This window comes from Nelumbo nucifera, chromosome 1 (assembly GCF_055504915.1).
Source record: "Nelumbo nucifera cultivar China Antique chromosome 1, China Antique-T2T, whole genome shotgun sequence".
In the NCBI taxonomy this organism is placed as follows: Eukaryota; Viridiplantae; Streptophyta; class Magnoliopsida; order Proteales; family Nelumbonaceae; genus Nelumbo; species Nelumbo nucifera.
Window position 1 is genome coordinate 83,695,289 of NC_142649.1, and position 22,619 is coordinate 83,717,907.

A 22,619-nucleotide genomic window follows, 5' to 3' on the forward strand; every position below is an offset into this window, starting at 1 on the left:
ACCTGACTATAGCTATGTGTTCGTTCAGCACAGAAATGGCGGGGTCTTATCCAAGCCATATAAATTTGAACTGAAAGATATGGTAAAGAAGAGTGTTTGGATTTTGAAATAGAGAAAAAAAAAGTTTGGAAAGCATACCTTTAGACTTGTGACCTTGGAGTCTCTATTCCAAACACCTTTATTTATGTAAAATGTAGGGAGAATTTCTATTTTGCAATCAAATGAATAGTAACGTTATTGTTCCACCATTTTGTTCAGCATTGTTGCTACCAAAGATGGGGCCGAGGGCAACAATGAAATTTCACTGATGTTCAAGGCCAATGGTCCGACCTGTGAGCAAGAGAAGAGAACATGTCAGAGGCCCTAGGTGTTAGCCCAGGGGTGGAGATTCTGATGGTCAAGTTAGTCAGGTGCTATAGGGGTCGGACTAGGCTTGAGACAAGGGCTCAGAACTTAGTCCTTAAGAGCTCAAAGGAGGTCTCTTGGGATTCTGAATGCCAGAGAGCAAGTGTGAACAAGATGGATTTACCTTGAGATGGGCACCCCCTTTTATAGTTGACCTTGACATGGAGTGATTGGTGGCAGTTAGAGATGTGCGGTCAGAATTCCATCTGGTCGATGCCACATGGCGCAATCCGAGGACTACAAAGTGCACCTACATCACTTGCCCTCACTCTCGAGGCCGTAGTGGCCTAGGTCAGGCGGTGCGCTGAGCGAAGACCTTGGCCTTAGCCGAAGAGAGTACTACATAGCTACGTGGAGGCGTCGGATGGTGCATTGGGTAGAGACCTTGGCCTCTGTCGAAGAGAATACCATGCAGATGTGTGGAGGCATCGACCATAGTTGTCGAGGACTCTTCTTGGCGACTGTGTGGAAACCACTTCCTTGTTTGCTTCTCGCCTCATTGGAGAATCACGATGGGCTGAGAGCACGGCACCATGGATGGCACGGGTGTGAGGCATTCACGTTCGTCGGTCGTGTCCCGTACTGGTGTCGTCGTCATCCAGTGTGGATCCGTATGCGGGATGAGCGTTGGTGTTGACCAGTCGTGACCGTGCATGAGATGGCGCAGAGGGTCGCTCTTGACTCGGAGTCAATGGGCGGACCGACTTTTTCCTTTGGTGTTGTTTCTTCTCCCCGAGGTCGATGCCACATGTAATGCGTCGGTTTGGGCTGTCAGGTTGGCAATTCTGCGGCCATTGGATCAAAGCGGTCTGAGCCGTACATTTTCCTTTAAATAAGGTCACTAGTTGAGAAAGTTTTCACCATTCGCTCGATCCTTGAGTTCTCGCTTGTGATCCTAGAGACCTCAGCCACCAAGTAGTTAATTCTTTAAGCTTCTCTTCTCTTATTCAGGCATTAGGTAAAGGACTCCTGTCTTCAAACCATGTCGTACTCGAACTCTAGACCTGAGTGTTACGAACTCCCTGACTTGAGTGACACCAGTAGTCCCTCTTCCACCTCGTCTAGTAGTGGGAGTGACAATAGTGAATCCGAGAGCTCCCCTCGGGCGTCTGGTGTCTAAGTACTGAGGAAGAGGACCGCCCCTGGAGGAGCCGAGCATGACTAGCGGGGCAGGGATTCTCCCGATGAAAGTACTAGCTCCACGAGGCTGAGGGTCGACACTACGAGGAATGCCCCAATCCATCCTAAAGTGGTGGAGTCGAAGGAAGTTGAAGAACCTACTCTCGAGGAGCTTACCGAGGCCGAAGGCCGAGGCATAATGTTGATGCATTTCCCTTGCTTCGATCTTGATAGTGAGCTCGACAAGGAGCAAGTGAGGGCTCTTTCCGAGATGTACCATATACCCGAGGGCTATAGGGTTGGAGTCCTTAGTGTCGATGACCAGCCGTGGCGGCTAGCCGAGGGGGAGGTGTGTGTGCACGAGCACTACCTCCACTTTGGCCTCTATTTCCCTTTGCCTCCTCTCATCCCTGAAATCCTCAACTACTACAATATCTCCCTCAGTTGACTTGCTCCAAACGTGGTTAGGACCACATTGGTTGTGCTAGTGATGGCTCGCCTCCAAGGTGTGTCTATGACATTGAATGTCTTCCGGGGTTTGTTCGCCTTGAGGAAGCATCCCACTAGGGAAGGTTTCTGGTACTTCTAGGGCTGACGGGGTAGGGTAGTGGACAACCCGTCGTTCGTCCACAACTGGAAGAAGAAGTACTTCTTTGTCTCTTGTCTAGAGGGGTGGTTCTTCCAATCTAACTGGGGGATGCCAGATTCACTAGTCGAGAGGATTAGGCCATACAATAATGAGAAGTCTGCCGTGACGACTCGAATATGGCTGACGGGGGTGATTCACGCCGAGCCCAGTAATGGAGGAATCCTTGGTGTGGGCTTGTCTCAGCCTTGCCCCCTCGGTACGGGCACTCTAGTTGTTGACTAGTTATGTAGCTTTTTCGTCTTATTAGTCCTTCTAACATGGTCTTTATTTGTTGCAAAAATGGATGCTGGCTTGAAAGACAAGCTCATGCAGCTGGCCAGGCGAACGCTAAGAAGGGCCCGGTTGAGGGGCCTTCGAAGAGGCTTGTCGGGAAGGAATCACCTTGGGCGAAGGCACCACCAAGGCCGAGAGGAGGAGGGCGGCCACGCCCAAATGGCCGGCAAAAGCCCCTCAAGGTCAGAGGGCGAAGAGGTTGGCGGTGAGGGACCACCTAACAAAGGGTACTACTGGAGGCTCTCGGTAGTCGGGGCCTCACTCGTTTGACCCCTGTGAAGACATACTGCTGGTCGCATACAAGCTCTTCCGCCCTAATTGGAACGTTAGGGAGGGCGAATCCCTCAGCAACCCCGACGTCGGCTAAGCCTTGGTGATGGGGATGCTTCCGGCGAGGGATCGACAATCTTGGACTCAAGTCTCTATCCATGGTGTTTGGGACACCCTGTTGGATAGGCTGGCCAAGGTAAGACTTGATCTTCCTATACTTGGTGCTTTGCTCCTTTTTACTTTGTTTTTTCAATTGATGAAGATTTTTTCTTTGTGTCTCTGCAAACGTCTTCTTGCGTCGTCAACCTTTGTGACAAAGTGGAGGTCCTACTGTAGTAGCTCCGGTCTTTGCAAGAGGAGAACGACTAGCTGAAGTGTTAGCTGGCCGAGGAGCGGGCCAGCTGAGTGGCCTCTACTGAGGCGGCTCATGGGGAGCATGACTGCCGAAAGTGCACCTACATCAAGCACCATTCTATTCTCTGTGAAAAAGATGATGAACAATAATCTTATTGTTTCACCCTTTTGTTTAGCACCATTCCGTTCTATGTGAAGAAGACGATGAGTAGTAACGTTACTATTTCACTGTTTTGTTCATCATTGTTTCGTTCTTGTGAAAAAGACAATGAACAGTAACATTATTGTTTCACCGTTTTGTCCATTATTGTTTCATTCTAGGTGAAAAAGACGATGAACAGTAATGTTACTGTTTTACGTTTTTTCTCTAGAGAATATGTGAATGGCAATATTTGAAATTCCATTATTGTTCTGTACTATGGTGAGAATCAAGCAAGTTGCACATACCTCTTTGTGTCTAGTCTCAATGTAGAAAACAATGAATAGTATCTTCTTTCAAAGGGTAGTTTTGACTTTTTTAATGGTTTTAAGTCACACATATCATCACGTGATATAAATGACTGACAGGCTGCTAAAGGAGGGATTAATTGGCATACTTTGAAAGTTTAAGCACGGGATTAGCAAGTTTTAAAGTTAAGGGATCAAAGTGACACTGATCCCAAAGTACAATGTACTAACTAGGAATTTTCCCTTATAAAAACTCTATAATGCTTGGGGTTTTGAGTCTTTAACCTTATGCTTATGGTATTTGATACGTGAACCCAATTATATTTAACATGGGTAAATATGTCTTATATTTTTAATAATAAATTTATCTATCTATTTTCAGTCCACATGTCGTCTTACTTCTCTTCAATTTTTGTTCTAAAATCTCCTTTGCTACGGGAAAAAAACTCAAAATTTTGAGGAAGAAAATTATAATTTTGCTTAGCAGAAAGGTAAGATATTGGAATTATAGGTCACTGCAGAAATCGTTAATTATGTAATTAAGAACCAAAGTTCACATGAAAATAATCCATCGACATCAAATTGGAACTTGGAACCCAACTTTCTGGTTCTTAAACTTTATCAATCTCAATTAGGGGTGTCAATTGGATTAGATTTGGTATAATCCGATCCAATCCAATGTAAGTCCATTACAAATGGACCTAATCCAATCCAGTTTAATAAATATTTTGGACCATTTTGGACCGATTCAAAGACTATTCAAACTATTCAAATTCCTGTTAATTTAGATTGGTTCCAACTCAAATCTGGTCCATTGAGACCTGTGTTCTTATCTTCTATCAATGGACCAGATATTGGCTCAATCCAATATAAATTCATTATGGACGGAGCAGGTCCAATCCAATATGTCATATTGGTCCGTTCAGTCCATCTAAGTTCAATATGTCTTATTAGTTCATCCAATTCGTCCAAATTGATTTTCATTTGGACGGAGTCCAACCCAAAACTGGTCCATTGACACCCTAATCTCAATCAACTTGAAAAGAAATGCAAAAACAATAAAGTAAATAGGCCACTTATAATAAGTAAGAAGCACAAAAAAAAAAAACAAGTATATAGAACCAATGCAAATGAAAAAATACACATATTTACAAACATCTCTATTTAGAAACTTTAGAAGAATAAATAGGTGAGATCTTGAGCTATAGCAACGGACGTTACCCTCCTTTTTTCCTCTCTATTGCAATTTGCAGATTTAGAAATTTCTCGATTTAGAAACTTCAGAAGAATAAATAGGTGAGATCTGTAGTGACGGACATTAACCGCCATTTTTCCTCTCAGCTGCAATTCACAGATTAAGGTGGTGTTTGATAATGATTTTAAGGGGTCTTAAATATGAAAATATTATTTTTGACTCCAGAAGTGTTTGGGTATGCGTTTGAAAGTTGATCTGAAATGCAATTTCAGATCTGAAACGTTTAGACCAAGGGCCATCGCTGAACGTGCTCAAACGGGTTTCAAATGTGTCCAAAAGTCTAAAATGCCCTTGATAATATTCGAATAGACAATGCATGTCCCTTTTTAAACCCAAAATTCTTCTCATTTGAGTTCTCAAAGAGAGGCGACGATGGAGAACTCGAAGAAACCCTATATTGCTAGCGATGAAGAATTCATTTCTGTTTAGTTGTTCGATCTCTCTCTCTCTCTCTCTCCTTGTCTTTCCGCCACCGCCACTGCAACTCTCAGCAACGGTGTTCGATTTCCCTCTCTCTCCCTCTCTCCCTCTCTCCCCCTGTCTTCCCGCCATCGTGCAACAGACCTATCTCAATAGTGGCATTCGATTTCCCTCTCCCTCTCCCCTCCTCTCTCTCTCCCTCTCTCCATCTCTTCCATCTATTCTCCACTCTCGACTACTATCGTGGTCTCCACCCCATTCTCTGTCTCTACAACTAATGTAAAATACAACACCAAATTAATTATTAATTATTTTAATTTTTATTAAATATTAAATATTTTAATAGTTTTTAAGATATTAATTTGCTAATTACTAAATATTTTTTAATTACTTCATAGACTTTATTAATATTTTAATTCTTAATAATTTATAAATTTATATGTATATCCAATTTTATTCTTATTTTAATAAATTATTTTTTATCTTGGAGATACTGTCACGTGCAAATGCATGTACATGTTTACTAGTACATATAAAATAATACAAAACATAAGGCTTTGCACTCTACACATTTGCATTTGTACTCCTTCCAAACTGAGCCTAAGGCTGTGTTTGGTTGCAATGCAAATGCAATTATGTACACAAAATATTTGCCCTCTTTTTAGTTCATGAATGCAAACACGATTCAGATTTTAAACCGTTTTTGCACTCATCTTGTTTGTTTGAAATCGATGCTAAGTGTGGGCCCATCATTAAATGCTCCAATGCCTTAACTTTGGTTAAAAAGTTTATTATCAAAAGAATACAAAATTGTATCCAAAACATAAGTATAGTAATGCTCTCTTTTCAAAGTACGGAAATGTCAAAAAATACATTTTTGATCTGATAATCATTACTTTTTTACATGTCAAACAAACGCTCGCAAACACAAACTACAGTACATAAACACCTCAGTTTGGCGTTTATATTGCAAACAAACGGAGCCTAACTGATCAACACTTATACCTACAAATTGAATCTAAAGCTGAAATCAATATTATTTTTGTGTAAATTGGAACCAAACATCTTTGCATATCAACATTATATTTTAATTTCTATTAGTAGAAGAAATATCAATGGTGACCTTTAACCAAAACATCACTCTACGGCAGGTACCATTCGCTTTTTGGGAAATTACTTATCTGAGTAAGTGCAATTATTTGGGTTATTCGAATAAGGTCAAATTTGGGTTGGGACCACACCATTAAGCACTTATTGATGTTTGGAAAATAAACCTGAAATAAGTGCTTATTTTAAAAATAAGTATTTAACCAATAAGCTCAAATTTCCAACTTCTTTTAAGTAATTAAACTATAAGCACTTACTCGGATTTTTCTATACTAAAACTGTCCCCATTTATTTATTTTTTTAAATTTTGCAACTAGCGGCAAAATTGGAATAGCTAGCCACTGTGCTTGGACAATTGTTGGAGAGATTAACTCCAATGATGAAGGCATTAATCGGCCACTAGGTGGTTATCATACGTTACATGACAAGTTATCATTGTTTGATGTCCTCCTACCGCTTCGACTGTCCTTGTAACTAGAAATGTATTTAGCACTACTAAGCAAGGGAGCAACATCATACTCACCTATGCCCACCTTCTCTTCTCTGGTCTTGTAGAGGTCCTACTACAAATGAGGCTGAGCTTGAGCACGATGCGCATTTCATCCTGGTAACAAGCTTCTTTGATTTGCTTGTCCAAAGCATCCACGATGGGTTTGTCCTCTTGCAGGTGTCGCCACGCGCATTGTGCCAGACATGTATCCTCATCTCCGTTGCTTGCTTCCCTTTTAATTGTTAATTCCAACAACACCACCCCATCAGCCACCACCCAAATTTCCAATTTATGTGTTTATCACTCACACAAGTTTTGAAAAACTCATGGTATATTTTAAAAATTTAAAAGAAAATGAAAGACAAAAGAGTCACAAGTGTTTATTGAAGAAAAGACCACCAAATGCCCAATATGAAATAAGTGTATATTTTTTAAAATAAGCATTTGAGAAAGTTGGGTGCTAAATACAAATAAGTGTTTATTCGAATAAGTTCTTGTCTTTGAACACTTATTTTTAACATAAGCATTCCCGGTAAATAAGAAAATAACCATTTTATCTATAAAAAAACCATTAATAAAAGGGATAATTTTATTTCGTCCAATCGTTGGTAACTATTTGCCAAGTGGAAAAGTTACTTACTCGCATAGAAGATGGGTATCACTTACCCGGGTAAGTAGAGAGAACTTTAACTCTTATTAAATTGTGTGTACAATCACCTTTCTAAGGTGGATTTAATGCCACTTTCAGTGAGCATTCATAGATTCTCACAAAAACAAGGGAGGCATGGATTCTACAGTTAAAAGCAGTTGTACCTACAATTTAAAAGGACTGAATGTTTGTGTAGGAAAGTAATACATAGGAAAAATAAATTTTTCATGAACCCCACATAAATCTGAAAAAAGAATATGGGTATCTTGGTCAATGGGAACTAAAATCCTATTGACCAACTTTCCCATCACAATAAAAAAAAAGAATGGGCCATAAATTTAAAAATAAAAAAGAAAATAAGAAATAAGCTGTGTTTAGTTGCAGTGCAGTTTTATTTGCACTAGTACAAATGCATAGGAGTGCAAATGAAAGAATGCAAATTCTGGTTTAATTTCGTTTTGGGTTTTATTTTATTTTGCTTCAAATCTTGCTTTACTTCATTTGTACTCCAATCAAACAAAATAAGATAAAATTTGAAATAAAAATAAATTATAATTTGCACAGAAATCATTCACACTGCTATGGTTTTGCATCAGTACAAATAAATTCGCATTGCAACCAACACAGCCTAAGGGTTACAAATGGAAAGCAGATTTTGCTGCATTTTTTTACTGCAATTCCATTCGATCTGCGCCTCAATCCTAAACCCGACCAAAGGCCCAACCCAATAAGCCCAGACTTAACCCAATCTAAGAAGCACGAATTTCATAAGTGGGTTAAGTTGGATCAGATTGACTCGACAAGTTAATTAATATATTTTTTTTTCTTTTTTTCCTGATAATAACTTAAAAGGAATTATGTAAACATTTGATAATACTTACAAGAACAGTAGGACTGGTACCTGATTAAAATGGGCCCGGCCAGGTTCAGATTGAGACTTTGGGTTGGGCCAATCGGGTTTGTGTTGATCCAATTCCAATTTACACCCTGATATTCACGGGAATTTACATGGCAATAGCCAATAAGGTGAGGGGGGGGGGGTTTGGAAACAAATTAATCCATATTTTAACCAATAAAATACTCGGTTTGGCCGGATCGCTAATTGATTAACTCGGTTTGGTAACTCGTTATCGAGTCCATGTAAAAAGGGTATTTGCGTCATTTTGAAGGGTCAATCGAGGCCTGGAGGGTTACGACATTCGGGACGCCGCACGCATCTATGATCTAACCCCAATCCCAACACCACATTCCCTTCCTGCAAGTATGGACCATAGAATTATAAAATGAGAAATTCTACCGCCACGCGTGTAGCAATTGAAACGGAAATAACGACAAGGAAAATTATATTACCATGAATCCATGATACCCATCTTCCCATACTCGCGTCCGGGCTAGCTTTTCCAACCCTTAAAAGTTAAAACACCTAACAGAGGATTCGCGAACCACCGACCTTTCTATCGACGATCGGCGTTTCAGAAAGTTCTACAGATTACGGTGAGTTTCAATACTCTCACAGTTGCTCTTCTTTTTCTTCCTGCTTATAGACTTCTATCAAGTATTTAAGCTTCTTTGATTTTGATGCGTTTATGGTGTTTGTTCCCTGTTACTAAATTTTTTCCCTAATAAAATCCAGTGCCGTTCAGATCTCTCTCACCTGACAATGATGAGAGGTTTTAGTTCTTTTCTTTTGCGGATTTTTGCATTCAAAAGTCGACGAGTTACTCAATCTTATTGTTTTTGGGGATTGTTGGGATTGGTAGTGCGTAGTTAGATGGAACTTAGTACCTGTAATGGATTGTCATATTGTTCACAAATAAAAATACTTTGAAATTCACGGATTACAAACTCAGGTTGCACATATGGAGTTGGGTATTGATATTGTAAGTGTTTATTATAAGAGGAGATTGTTGTGATTTCTTAGCATGGATTTATGGTTAGTTCCAAGATACAATGTAAGTTCATGATATTACTGGAATCAGAATTGGCTGTATAAATTTGGTCCTCATTCATTGTGCAAAGATATCGAAAGAAATAAATTTTCTAGGTGGATGCGATGGCCATATATTTGGAGACTGAAAGTTGAATTTTTACTTGTCCCCAAGCTCTTTTTCTTCTTTTGTATATGTAATGGTTGTAATGAATAATAATCAAAAAGAGAAACAGAAGATCAAATAAGACTTACCACAGTCAGGAAGGTTCCTCACTGTTTTAGATACTTTCCTCATTCTTTGGCCAAAATGTTGGTGATTTTTAACAGTTTTTGTACTCTAAATGAGGATATTGTGTGAAATGTGAGACAAATGTAACATCAGCTTTTAACTCAATACCTAAAGAAAGTATAACAACGGGAAGAAAAACAAAAAGCAAAAAAAGGAGAATATCAATACCTAAAAATTAAGACTCTTAAAGCATGCAACTTACCTTGGTTAGTAGATCTGAAAAGAAGTAAATTAAGAAATTAAAAGATGAAAATTAAATTACATGTGATAAATTGTTTTGATTGAAATTTAAAAATGACACTACCATGATTAGCAAATTTGCAGGTTTCAGGGAATGGAGGGAGAGAGAAGAATGTAAACTTTAATTTTTATCCCCGAAGTCATATTCTAAAAGCTTCAGAACAGAAAACAACTCAAAGGTCTTAGATCTATGATGACTGAAATATCTACAGATCTGTTATCAAGGTCTCGATTAGTCAACTGATTAGTCAATTGAAGGCTATACTGACTGCATCACTAATTTGCTTGTTTTTACCTCTAGTTATATATAATAATATTAATTATCATATAATATTCATTGAGCATTTGAGATGGCATGGGGTAGGATGGTGATATATTAAATAGAAAAGAACATGAGATAAAAGAATAGTGTAGGAGTTCCAATCAGTGTTGTGCTGTTCTGGAATTGCCAAAACAAGGGAGCTTTGTTTTGAAAAACAAATATCACTCCCTATCTCATATTATTCGACCTTGTTTTGTTTTGAGTGGTTAAAATTGCAGCCTTTCTTTGAAAAACAAATATCACTCCCTATCTAATATTATCCGACCTTCCTTTCTATGTTTACCAAAGAAAAGATGCATATTATGTTTTCTATTTCATTTATTTGTTTGCATATTTGCACTTTGTATCATTGTTTTAAAATGTATATGTGGTTTAGCCTCAATGGAATTGTCTTGAATGCCTAAAAGTATACAGGGCATTTCTCACACCTTGAGATGTCCCTTGTGTGTGTTTGTACATGTTAGGGCTGCAATCAAATAGTTTGGGCTCAAGTTCGGTTAGTCTTGATTCAAGTTCGAATCCCAAGGTAAGCCCAATTAGTTATTTGGGCTCGAACTCGACCAATAAAAGGTTCAGCTCGAAAGCTCGCAAGCCTATCTCAATTAACACATACACATGTATGTATCACACACATATATTATAGAACATAAAAATATATTTTGTAATACATATTATGATAATATATTTTTATATTAATATAAGAATATACTATATATCATAAAAATATAGGGTAAATTACAAAGACCCCCCCTGTACTATGGGGTCTGTGAAAAAGTCACCCCCTGTACTATGACCGTGAGACAAAGACCCCCTTCTATTAGTTTTCCGTTGAAATCCGCCATTTTAATCCCCATACTACCCTTGTAGTAAATATTCGAAGAATTGGGAGAAAAGCACTGTTCATCTTCCCTGACCTCACGATGCACGAACAACACCCTAATTCTTGCTTCTCAAGCCTTTCTTCACTAACCACCCAAAAAACCACAGATCCAGAAGAGCTCTTCAAGCTCTCCTTCCAAGTTGCCCTTACCAAGCCCTCAAAGCTCGCTTCTTTACCCACGAAGCTTATCCCCAAGGTCAACGGCGATCCTCTTCTTGTGGCCACGCTGTGTGATTGCCAAACCCAGTTTGAAGACACCATAGATCAACTCAACATGTCTATCTTGTCCATGCACCCTGGTGACTGGAGACTGCTGCAGGAGACGGTTCTGTGGATCCGGTTGGTCATACATACCTTGTTGTTGAAGAATCAAAACCAACAAATAGAGAGCACCAACTCTTTCAACCGTTCAAATGTTATTGCGGTTCTATGGCTCTTGCTGTGGCCGCCGCTCTGCTCGGCACACGTTGAGGGAAGAAACGAAATTGAAAGGTGGGGTGATATTGATTTCAATTCAAGGGCTGGATGTCGGTAGGCAGTTGGTGGAGTGCTTCGCAGAAAGAGGCAAAAGGCAGTTTTAGCTGAGGACTGATTCTTAATTGGTTTCTCTCTGCAAGTACTCCTTCGTGGAAGTACAATTATTGGACAAACCGGCCTGAACTTGACTTGAGCGTTAACCCGAATGACCTAATCTATCATCACTAGGTCCACCACCACACACATCGTCCAATCTGTTGAAGAGCTATGAATGGCTTGGGTCTCCTTGCAGCGAAGCGACAACCATTGCAAGAACCACAGAACCGTGATAACATTTGAACGATTGAAAGAGTTGGTGCTCTCTATTTGTTGGTTTTGATTCTTCAACAACAAGGTATGTATGACCAATTGGATCCACAGAACCGTCTCCTGCAGCAATCTCCGGTCACCAGGGTGCATCCATGCCGGAAACTCATCAGAGTCGGACCCCACATCCAATAGCTTCCGATGGATTGGAATATCGAGGTTCTCGAGAAGGGTCAGGATCTTGGACACGATGGCTAAGTTATTACTTGTAAACTCGGTTGAGTTCTTCATTGCTACCCTCAACTCTTCAAGCACTGTTGCAACGGTGGTGCAGTTCAACTCTTGTAGCCCGTCTAAGAAGGACTGCTCGTTCGTGATTCCCGTGCTAAGCCATGTCCTGAGGTCACTGATCTTGGAAGCCGATAGCAACTTCTCACAGAGCTCGGTAAGGGCAACTTGGAGGGAGATCTTGAAGAGCTCTTATGGATCTGTGGTTTTCTAGGCGGTCAGTGAAGAAAGGCTTGAGAAGTAGGAATTGGGGTGATGTTCATGTATCCTGAGGTCGGGGAAGATGAATAATGTTTTTCTCCCAGTTGTTCGAATATTTATTACAAGGGTAGTACAAGGGGGGTCTTTGTCGCAAAACAAAGTACAGGGGGGTCTTTTGTAATTTACCCAAAAATATATCATATATTTATAAAATATAAAAATATATTCATTTTTGAGCTTTCAACGAACTCGAGTTCATCGAATATTTAATCAAACTAAGCCTGAAATAGGAAATAGACTTTGATTCGAAGGCGAACCCGAACTCAAAGTCTTGAACCTAATAGTACTTTAGTCGAACCAAGCCAAGACATGCAGAAGTTCAGCTCAGGTTGGCTTGATTACACCCCTAGTGCATGTACATATTTATGTATATATTTTTGGCATTATGTATATATGCATGTATTTATGTGCTTGGGATTGAGGAAGATGTTGCCCATTGAGTTAGAGAAGGATGGGTAAAATGGAGATAGGTAAATATCATTTATATTAAAAGGAAAATACTATAAAACAACTATAAAGCCAGTTATGCCGTATGGGGTAGAGTGCTGGGCAGTCAAGAAACAACATGTTCAGAAAATGAGTGTGGCAGAAATGTGTATGCTGAGATGGATGAGTGGAGAAAACTAGGAAGGGAAGGGTGAAAAATGAAATCACTGGAAGGAACTTCAGAGTAGCTTCAATAGGTGATAAAATGAGAGAAAGTATACTAAGATGGTTCGGTCACTTGTATAGAAGACCATTGACAGCATCCTTAAGAAAATTGATATGTGTCAAGTTGAAGGGGCTAGGACTGGGGGTGGACAAAAAAGACATGGGTCGAAGTAGCACAAAATGATTTAAGTGTTCATAATTTAACAATGGATATAGCATTGAACAGAATGGAATGACAAAACAGGATTCATGTAGCCAACCCCATATAGTTGGGGTAAGGCTTGGGTGATGATGATTTATGCCAAAAAATGTTCAACGCCATTTTAAAGTGTTATTTAATATGTAGAGCTTCTTAATAGTTATTAAATGATATGCAAATAAATTGCTTTTTTATGTGATCATTTATTCATTCTTATGCTTTTCCTACATAAAAATATACTCCTATTATGCATATTTCTATATTTTCCAATATTAGCATGATATTTTTTCTTAAAAACCAGCCATCGCATGAGTCTTAAGCCTCACACTTTGTGGCTTATGCCTAATAAAAATTTTGAACTTTTTTTTTTGTGGTCAACTAATCAGCACCAAGGCATCATTGAGTCACACATTGCATATTGAGGCAAAAAAAAAGTTAATGGTTCACTGCATTGACCATGTACAGATCAAGGGGTATTGGTAAGAAGGTGCCTCCTTCAATGACAACCGATTTTGCTTTGAAATGTGTAAAACTAATGAAAAATGATATAAAGTAGGGCAAAGAAGGCTTTATCAAGAGCAACCAAAGTGCTTTTGTGGAGGGAAGACAGATCACCGATCAGATCCTCATTGCAAATGAGAGCTTGGAGAGCTTTAGAAAGTCAAAGAAGAAGGGAGTGGTCTGCAAATTGGATCTAGAGAAGGCTTTCGACTTGGTTGATTGGTCATTCTTGATGGAGGTGTTGAGGAGTTTTGGTTTTGGTGACAGGTGGTGCAAGTGGATCTGGGGCTGTGTTAGGACTTGCCATTATTCTATCCTGGTGAACGGGATTGTGGTGGACTTTTTTCTGGCGTTGAGAGGTCTAAGACAAGGAGATCCTCTTTCCCCTTTTCTTTTCACCCTTATTGTTGATGTGTTTGGGCGATTGATCCATAGAGCAGACTCGAGGAATCTGATAAGAGGGTGGAGAGCAGGAAGAGAGGAGGTTCCCTTAATCCATTTCTTCTTTCTTAGTCCCTTCAGCTTCCACTTCGGGCTTTGGTTGGAACCTTGGCCTGCGTAGGGCAATTAGGGATACGGACTTGGATAGCCTGGTAGCTCTGCTAGCCTCCCTTGAGGGTGTCTTCCTAAACCCTGCTAAGGAAGACACCAGATTTTGGACCCTTTCTAGCTCTGGTACCTTTTCTTGTGCTTCTTTCTTTGAAACTTTAACTCAGCCTCCTACCCCCCTGGGGTTGTCCTTTCCAGTTAAGGAAATTTGGAGCAGACCTATTCCTCCTCGGGTGGGGTTTTTTTGTTGGGAAATTTTCCTGGAAAGAATCAACACTTTAGACTTACTCCAAAGAAAGAGACCCAACTATTGTTTACTTCCTAATAGATGTGCTCTTTGTAAAGCTGATGGGGAATCTGACTACCACCTCATGATCTCTTGTAAGGTTGCTAAATCTGTTTGTGAGTGGGTTTTCTCCCGTTTTGGGTGTTCTTGGTATCCTCTGGAGACTGTCCAAGGTTTGTTTTCCCCATCTCTTTTCAGTTGGCCTAAGAAGCAAGGGAAGACTATGTGGAGGTGTATTAGGGCAGCGGTTTGCTGGTCTTTGTGGGAAGAAAGAAACTCACGCATATTTTCTGACAAGGAAAAAAACTTTGGAAGACTTGTTAGACCGAATCCTTATAAGAGCGGTCCACTGGCTAAAATCTTTGGAGTCGTTTTCAGATTGTCCTATGGATGACTTGCTAAGAAACTGGAAAGATATTGCTTCCACTGCAAGATGCAAGAGGACTCTTTGTCCATTCTGGTCCCCTCCCCCCTCGGGCTTTATAAAGCTGAATTTTGATGGCAGCAGTGTAAGGAATCCAGGGCCCTCTGGGATTGGAGGAGTCTTCAGGAATGAGGAAGGGATTGTTACTGCTTTATTCTCTGGCCCTATTGGAGAAGGTGGCTCTCTTAGGGCTGAGATCCTTGCAGCGCTTGAAGGAATTCGAAGAGCAAAAGATCTAAATATTAGCCGTTTGATTCTGGAAGGTGACTCGAAGGTGGTGGTTAATTGGTTGAAGACAGAGGACAGTGGTTTGTGGAACTTTAACAATGAGAAAAAATAGTTCTTATGGCTGGGTAGGGACATAGAGATTCAGTACAGCTGGGTGAAGAGAAGTGCCAACTCATTTGCGGATGGGTTGGCCAAGCAAGGAGTGACTAGGGAGGCTGTTTTCTGGGCTAGTTTTTAATTTTCTTTGCTTTTCCTGAGTTTTCTATTTTTTGGGGAGCTAAGTTATTTTATCTCCCTCTGTATTCCTTTCCCTCTATTCTCTTAATTTAATGAAATTGATGTTATTGATCAAAAAAAAAAGGCTTTATCAAGAGAAGGAAAGGAAAGAATATGAGAGGTTCTGAGATGGATTTCATAACATTCTTTCAAAAGAATCATTGTAACTGTTGGTGTTTAATGTTTTTTATGAAATATGAAATAAACCTCAGATGTGGTTCCATGGGTATTTAGTTGATGATCTTCTAAGGAGACAAGGTGATGTATGGAAACAAAAATGGAGAAATAGAATTGTAAGTTCTTTTGATCATTGACAATTATTGTAACAAAATGTAAAATCCGACCTTTCTTTTTTGGTAGAATCTTGCAATTCATATGATTGGAGTCTCAGTTTGGTTCATCTAGATTTCAGATAATTTTGAGTTTCTATGGTTTGCATGAGTGGAATACCTTTTAATGGTGTTATAGAAAACAACTTTGAACTTATGGAAGGAAAAAAATGAGAGAATTTTTAAGCAAGCACGATGCTTTGGAGCTGGTATTTAGCAAAATAAGATGGCCTTAATTAAATAAGTAAACCATTTTGAATTGAAAGGTGTAAACCCTTACAGGTTGCTTTGGATTGTGCTTAAACTATTTTTGGAATTGAAGGTTAAGTGTTAGTTGAATCTGTGTTTTTGCCCTTCTGTCTCCCTTTCCTTATTTTTTTTTTCTTTCTTCCCCTGGTCTTGCCTTTGGAGGCTAGTTGCATGGCAGGCTTTGTTCTTGTGGTGGAAATGGGAGGTAGGTGGTGTTTGTTGCTGTTTCATTTTAGTGGGTCTTTTCTTGTTGTTACTGACTTTTCCTTGTGACCATCTTGTGTACCTTTTATTTGTTTTCCTTCTTTCTATATGTACTGTTAAATCCTATCCATAAAATTGAAGATTCTTATTTAAACTTTTGACAAGGTTGAGTTTTGTATATCATTGAATGAAAGTGATTGGAATATCATTAGGTATGATTCTTTTCAGAAATTATCCTCAAGAAATTTATTTATTAGTTTTGAGGGGAGGGGTGTGGAGGTTGTGATGGTATCTCCTTAGGTGTATTAAACAAGATTGTCCTCCTGAGGCTGAAACTGTTGGATTGATTTTTCCATCCTTTGTTCCCATGTTTCATGGTAAATGTATTCTCTCGTTCATCATTTTCTGCATTTCCCCTTTTAATTTGCTATGCCTCATATTTCATAATTTGATATTTTCACTCATTTTAGGAATTGGTTTATTACAATGTGTCAACCTTCTTTGTCTTCATTTTTAAAGCACAATTTGTTTCTCTGCTAATTATGTAATAATGTATTGGGATTTGGTAAATGGTTTAACTTTTCTGGATTTGATACATGTTGAAAATTTCCTTCACTGGGTCATTTAAAAATGCTTGCAGTTTGACCATGGCGGCCAAGTATATTGTCGGTGCTACTGTGGGATCTTTTGCAGTAGCATATGTATTTGATACTTTGATTGCAGAAAATAAGATATTTGGAGGTATTTTTTTTTAATCTTTGGTGAAATTTGTTTCACAAGTATTGGTTTTAGCAATTTGTAAGTACTAAGCTTCTGAATTCAGGAACTACCCCAAACACTGTTGCAAGTAAGGACTGGTGGGAAGAAACTGATAAGAAATTCCAGGCATGGCCACGTACTGCAGGACCTCCAGTGGTGATGAACCCCATCAGCCGCCAAAACTTTATTGTCAAGTCTCGTTCTGATTCTTGAAGAAGGTGCTTTTTGCCCATGAATTATGAACTTGTTTTACATATCATCTGTGTCACAGTTCTGCTTGAACCTCAAAGGATTATTGTTAGCATGGATTTAAACCTATGATCCTAGTATGAATTCATTCTCCTTATATCCCTTCTTTATGTTGACATGGAATTGATGGATAATAATAGGAAATGTTTTCCGAGTATGAATGTCTATCACGGAAGCAACATCTCAAGGTTATGGATGTCCTGTCACTTGTTTGCTCCAGAAATTGTCTGTATGCTGAAACTTTTAAAAATTCATTATCTGTGCTACATGTTTGTATTGTACATTAATTTGCTTGTATCCCAAAACCATAAGCAGGAGTTACAAGTAGCTGATAATTTGAGGTGCCTTGATGATATGTAAATGGAATAATGTGAACCATAGAGCATCTTAGGAGTTGGGTCTACAGGCCACGGGATGCAGTGTGGTCTGTGGCCCCATATTTTTTTTTTATCAGTAAAAAGAAGTTGAATTTATGTAAAGAAATTACAGGGGTTATAGTTTATGAGTACCCCACTACGTTGCATCCACTAGTAAATTTATTTTTCACTTTTACAGTTGAGCCCAGAAACATTGATCCCTGTTCACCCCTTGTTTGGCTAGCTGGTCTACAAGTCCATTTGCTGCTCTATGGGTCCACTGAATTGAAAGTTGCATGTCCCTGGATAGACTTTTAATCTTCTTGATGCCATTTCTGAATATCCAGGGCGTACTGTCATGTTGTTTTAGCCAACTGATGATAACTTTTGAATCCCCTTCCACAACCAACCATTGCCTTCAGTTCAGTTGTAATGGAATTTCCAATTCCAATGGGACCCGAGTACAGCCCCAGAACATTTCCTCCTTCATTTCTTATGACCCCTCCGATTCCAGATCTTCCTGGGTTTCCGCAACTGCTGCCATCAAAGTTCAATTTGACAAAGCCTGGTTCAGGGGGCACCCACTCCTTCATGATCTTCTTTTTTGCCGAGTAAGAGCAAGCAACTAGCCTCCAATTCCTAATCATATCATCCACTGTAAAATTTGAAAATAAGTTCAGTGTTTTCACCCATGAGATCACCTTCATCATAATACTTTCAATCATTTCTGCCTTGCAACTTTCCTTGTCTCCAAATAGGTAGAAGAACCAAATATAACAATCTTTCCATGTGTCATATGTGTAATTTGTCAGGACCTCCGACAGAGCCATTCCTACCGAAGAAACTACAACATTGATGATCAGTTGAACTTGAACCATTTCTTTCCCACAGTTTAATCCTGAGAATGAATAACATTTTTGGACTCTGCATTTAGATTTCTGTAGAACGAATTTCAAATGGCTAATCAATGTGTTGTTTCTGTCTGGTCATGGGGCTTAAATGCTTAATGGCTTGTTTCGACTCAAGTCTTCTCTCCGTACACATTTGAAGCATGCCCTAGGGATTGGCAGGTGGCAGCCACTCTTCTTTTGACTGGGTCGTCTACACAATTAGTGTTCCCTAAATGTGACATTAATTCCGATGGCGTCTCTCGTATAGAATAAAATTGGGTAAATTACAAAGACCCCCGTACTATGGGGTCTGTGACAAAGACCCCTTTGTACTTTGTTTTGCGATAAAACCCCTACGACCGTGAGACAAAGACCTCTTTCCGTTAATTTTTCGTTGAAGTCTATTGTTACAATATTTTTTAATTCCCATATTACGTTATAATAATTATTCAGAGAAAGCATTCATCTTAGAGTGTGTTCATTTGCTGCCTCAGCCCCCTGATCATACATGTCGTTTCCCCCGCCCAATGTGAAGGAATTTGATTATCAAATCGTCTAACCGGGACAGGAACATCTTCCACAACTGAAAGCATTGGAGGGAACCGTGGAAACGTTCTTCCAATGAGAAAACCAGTTCTGTAATTTATTTTTTCATGTGTTGGCTCCATTTCCGCTTCGGAGCACCACCAATGCCAAACACGCCGCTAGGTTATCTATCACTCGCGAAACAACGCTGCTATTACTATGATTGATCTACTGAGGTTGTAACAATTCTTGTTGGCAGTCGTTGTGGGTGATCTGATCCTGTTCTGATTTGCTTGTGCGCTTGTCGTCGGTCTCTTCGTTCTTTCTCACTGCTTTTGAGGTCAGTCAATCAACTCAGATTGGTTGATATTTGTTCTGATTCAAAGAGTTCAAAGAAATAGGTGGAACTAGTGGGCTAGTTTCCATTTGATGATCTATGACTATTTTCTATTTCGATCTTAAGAAGTTTGAGTATAGAAGTAGTTCTTGGAGGTGGTTGGCATGGCGCCAAGCATCAGAAAGGCGATTGGAGCCGTTAAGGACCAAACCAACATTGGATTGGCGAAGGTTGCCAGTAATACCGCTCCGGACTTGGAGGTGGCAATCGTGAAGGCGACAAGTCACGATGATGATCTTGCCGACGAGAAGAATATCAGAGAGAACTTGACTCTGACTTCGTATTCGAGAGGGTACGTCAATGCCTGGATCGCTAGTTGCTACCGTGTCGAGGCTGCTAGGTAAAACACGGGATTGGATTGTGGCGCTCAAGGCATTGATTCTCGTCCACCGGCTGTTAAACGAGGGAGATCCGGTGTTTCAACAAGAGATCCTTTACGTGACTCACAGAGGAACTCGTCTTCTGAACATGTTTGATTTTTGCGATGAGGCGCATTCGAATTCATGGGATCACTCTGCCTTTGTTTGGACCTATGCACTGTTGGAGAAGATGGGGTCACTGTAACTTTGGAGGAGAAGATCTGAGGCGCGTCTGAAGACACTGTTTTTAGAACATTATTTGCCCCCACTCAGTTTTACTAAGTTTGCTGTTGGGTTATAGGCAAATTCGTTCCTAGGATACAACAGAGCCTTGGGCAAGAATCTGCAACTAACAAAGTTGAAGAGTCTCCAAAAAAACCTTATGTGAGACTGTAGCAGACCAGACTGAGAGAGAGAGTGAATTTCAAAATTGTGTATTTTGGAGTTTGATTCATGCTCCTTAAATAATTTGTGAAAAGGTATGAAGAAAAGGTAGGTGTTGGTTTAGAGAAGGTACTTTGAACAGTCACAATTTCAAACATTGTGACTGTTTAAAATGTAGTTAACAGTTGGTGACTGTTAACTTTGAATTGTGCCTCTTGATCACACCGATTGAATCGTGACCGTTGATCTCATCAACACGCGGGTGCGCGCGAAGTGCGAGCAAAGTGCACCTCTAAAGCGCCTCATTGCGCCATACACACACGCGCATGTGCGCGCATTGCGCGGTATCGAATCCCCATACTTTTCTCTACTAATTCTAAGGAGTGTAAATCAGCTTCTATTGAAATACTGAAAACAAAACTTAAAATTTTCTAATATGGGACAAGTTCAAAACTGGGTTTTGTAAGAGAAAAACTGATCTTTTCAATCAAGTGTGCAGGTGCAATTTCTCATGTAATTAATCAATCAAACCCATTGGATTTAATCTCTGATGAGATTAAAATCCAACAATTCCCCACATTGATTGATCAATTACATAGTTCTCTCTCAATCCAAACTATTATGACACAATTATGCATACAAAATGTGTTTATCAACTTAAACATCTTGTTAGTATAGTTATCTCAGAGCCTTGTCAAAGTTATTGGTGGTAAGACCTTAAACCAATTACTCTCAAGACAGACCGAAGACACCTATACACACAAAAATGTCCAATCTTTGCAAGAGTTTTAAGTTTGGCTCAGCACTGTTATGGCCATGTGCTTCTTTCCTAGTTTCATGAACAATCCCGAGAGTAAACCCAAACCCTCATGAAAAGCGACACCACTTCTATGTTCACATAGGTGAAGTTCCACTATGTGTTCCGTTATTTGACACATTTCAGAACTTCATTAAGAGTTTATCTCAACCTCTCATCATAACGGACAACACTGCTTATGTTGTGATGGGAAATTTTTCAATGTCAATGCTAACAGTCACATTGCTGTAACTTGTTGTTACCCATTAAACCCAATACTGATGGTTTTCAGTTCAGGTTGAGTTACCATTACAGGTGACTAAGCAAAAGGTTTTAATCCCATCTCTTTGGTTGTCATTCTTACCAATTCTCTGGCCAAGCCCTTGGTAAGAGGATCAACCAACTTTTTACTTGACTTCACATAGGTTATAATGATAACTCCATCTTGAATCAGTTGCCTAACAAATTCATGTCTCAGACTTATATGTCTAGACTTACCATTGTATGTACCACTGTAGGCCCTTGACAGAGTTGCATCACTATCATAGTAAATGGAAATTGGAGGCATAGGACTAGGCCAAAGTTTTATATCCAATAATAAATTCCTCCATTTAGCCTCTTTTCCAGCAGCCGCTAAGGCTATGAATTCGGATTCCATGGTCGAGTGAGATATACAAGTTTGTCTCTTGGATGCCCAAGAGATTGCACCCCCACCAAGGACAAAAATCCATCTAGATGTGGACTTGTTATCTCCATTACCGGTAATCCAACTTGCATCAGTGTACCTTCTAGTACAGCTGGATAATCACAGTAAAACAAGCCAAGTTCCAAGGTTCTCTTGAGATACCCAAGAACTCTCCCAATTGCCTTCCAATGCTCTACACCGGGGTTACTTGTAAACCGACTAAGTTTACTTACTACAAATGCAATATCAGGTCTGGTACAAAGCATAACATACATCAAGCTTCCTACTGCACTAGCATACTCAAGTTGTGCAATTGCTCTACCAGTATTTTCTACTAGCTTTATACTAGAATCATATGATGTGCTATATTCTTTAAACCCTAAATGCTTAAATTTCTCAAATACTTTCTCAATATAATGTGATTGACTTAATGCATAGCCCCTACTATGTTTTTTAACTTTTATTCCCAAGATGGTATCTACTTCTCCTAAATCTTTCATTTTGAATACAAAGGATAAGTAGTTTTTAGTTTCATTTATACCAACCATATTTGTACCCACAATAAGCATACCATCAACATAAAGACATACAATTACTCTATAATTTTCAGTGAATTTTGAGTAGATGCATCTATCAACACTATTATGTTTAAAACCAAAAGCTATGATGCAAGAATCAAATTTCTCATGCCACTGTTTAGGTGCTTGTTTTAATCCATATAGTGATTTAACCAGTTTATAGACTTTCTTCTCATTTCCAAGAACAAATCCTTCTGGTTGTTCCATGTAAATCTCTTCATTTAAATCATTTAAGAAAGCAGTTTTAACATCCATTTGGTGAACATATAAGTGATAAATGGATGCTAATGCTATGAGTGTTCTAATGGAAGTTA

At 39.4% G+C, this 22,619-nt stretch overlaps 1 protein-coding gene across 2 annotated transcripts; it reads left to right on the forward strand.

The window, feature by feature from the left end:
* Nucleotides 1-8,775: 8,775 nt before the first annotated feature.
* Nucleotides 8,776-17,492, forward strand: LOC104599440 (uncharacterized). 2 transcript variants are annotated; one of them, XM_088886915.1, is made up of 4 exons: nt 8,845-8,932; nt 10,684-10,745; nt 16,968-17,068; nt 17,151-17,492. In XM_088886915.1, exons 3-4 carry the CDS (start codon nt 16,975-16,977, stop codon nt 17,297-17,299), a joined length of 243 nt encoding a protein of 80 aa, XP_088743041.1. In that variant the 5' UTR covers nt 8,845-8,932; nt 10,684-10,745; nt 16,968-16,974; the 3' UTR covers nt 17,300-17,492. The 2 variants fall into 2 exon arrangements, with proteins under 2 accessions (XP_010260280.1, XP_088743041.1); XM_010261978.2 differs by lacking the exon at nt 10,684-10,745 and having other exon boundaries at nt 8,776-8,932.
* Nucleotides 17,493-22,619: the final 5,127 nt, after the last annotated feature.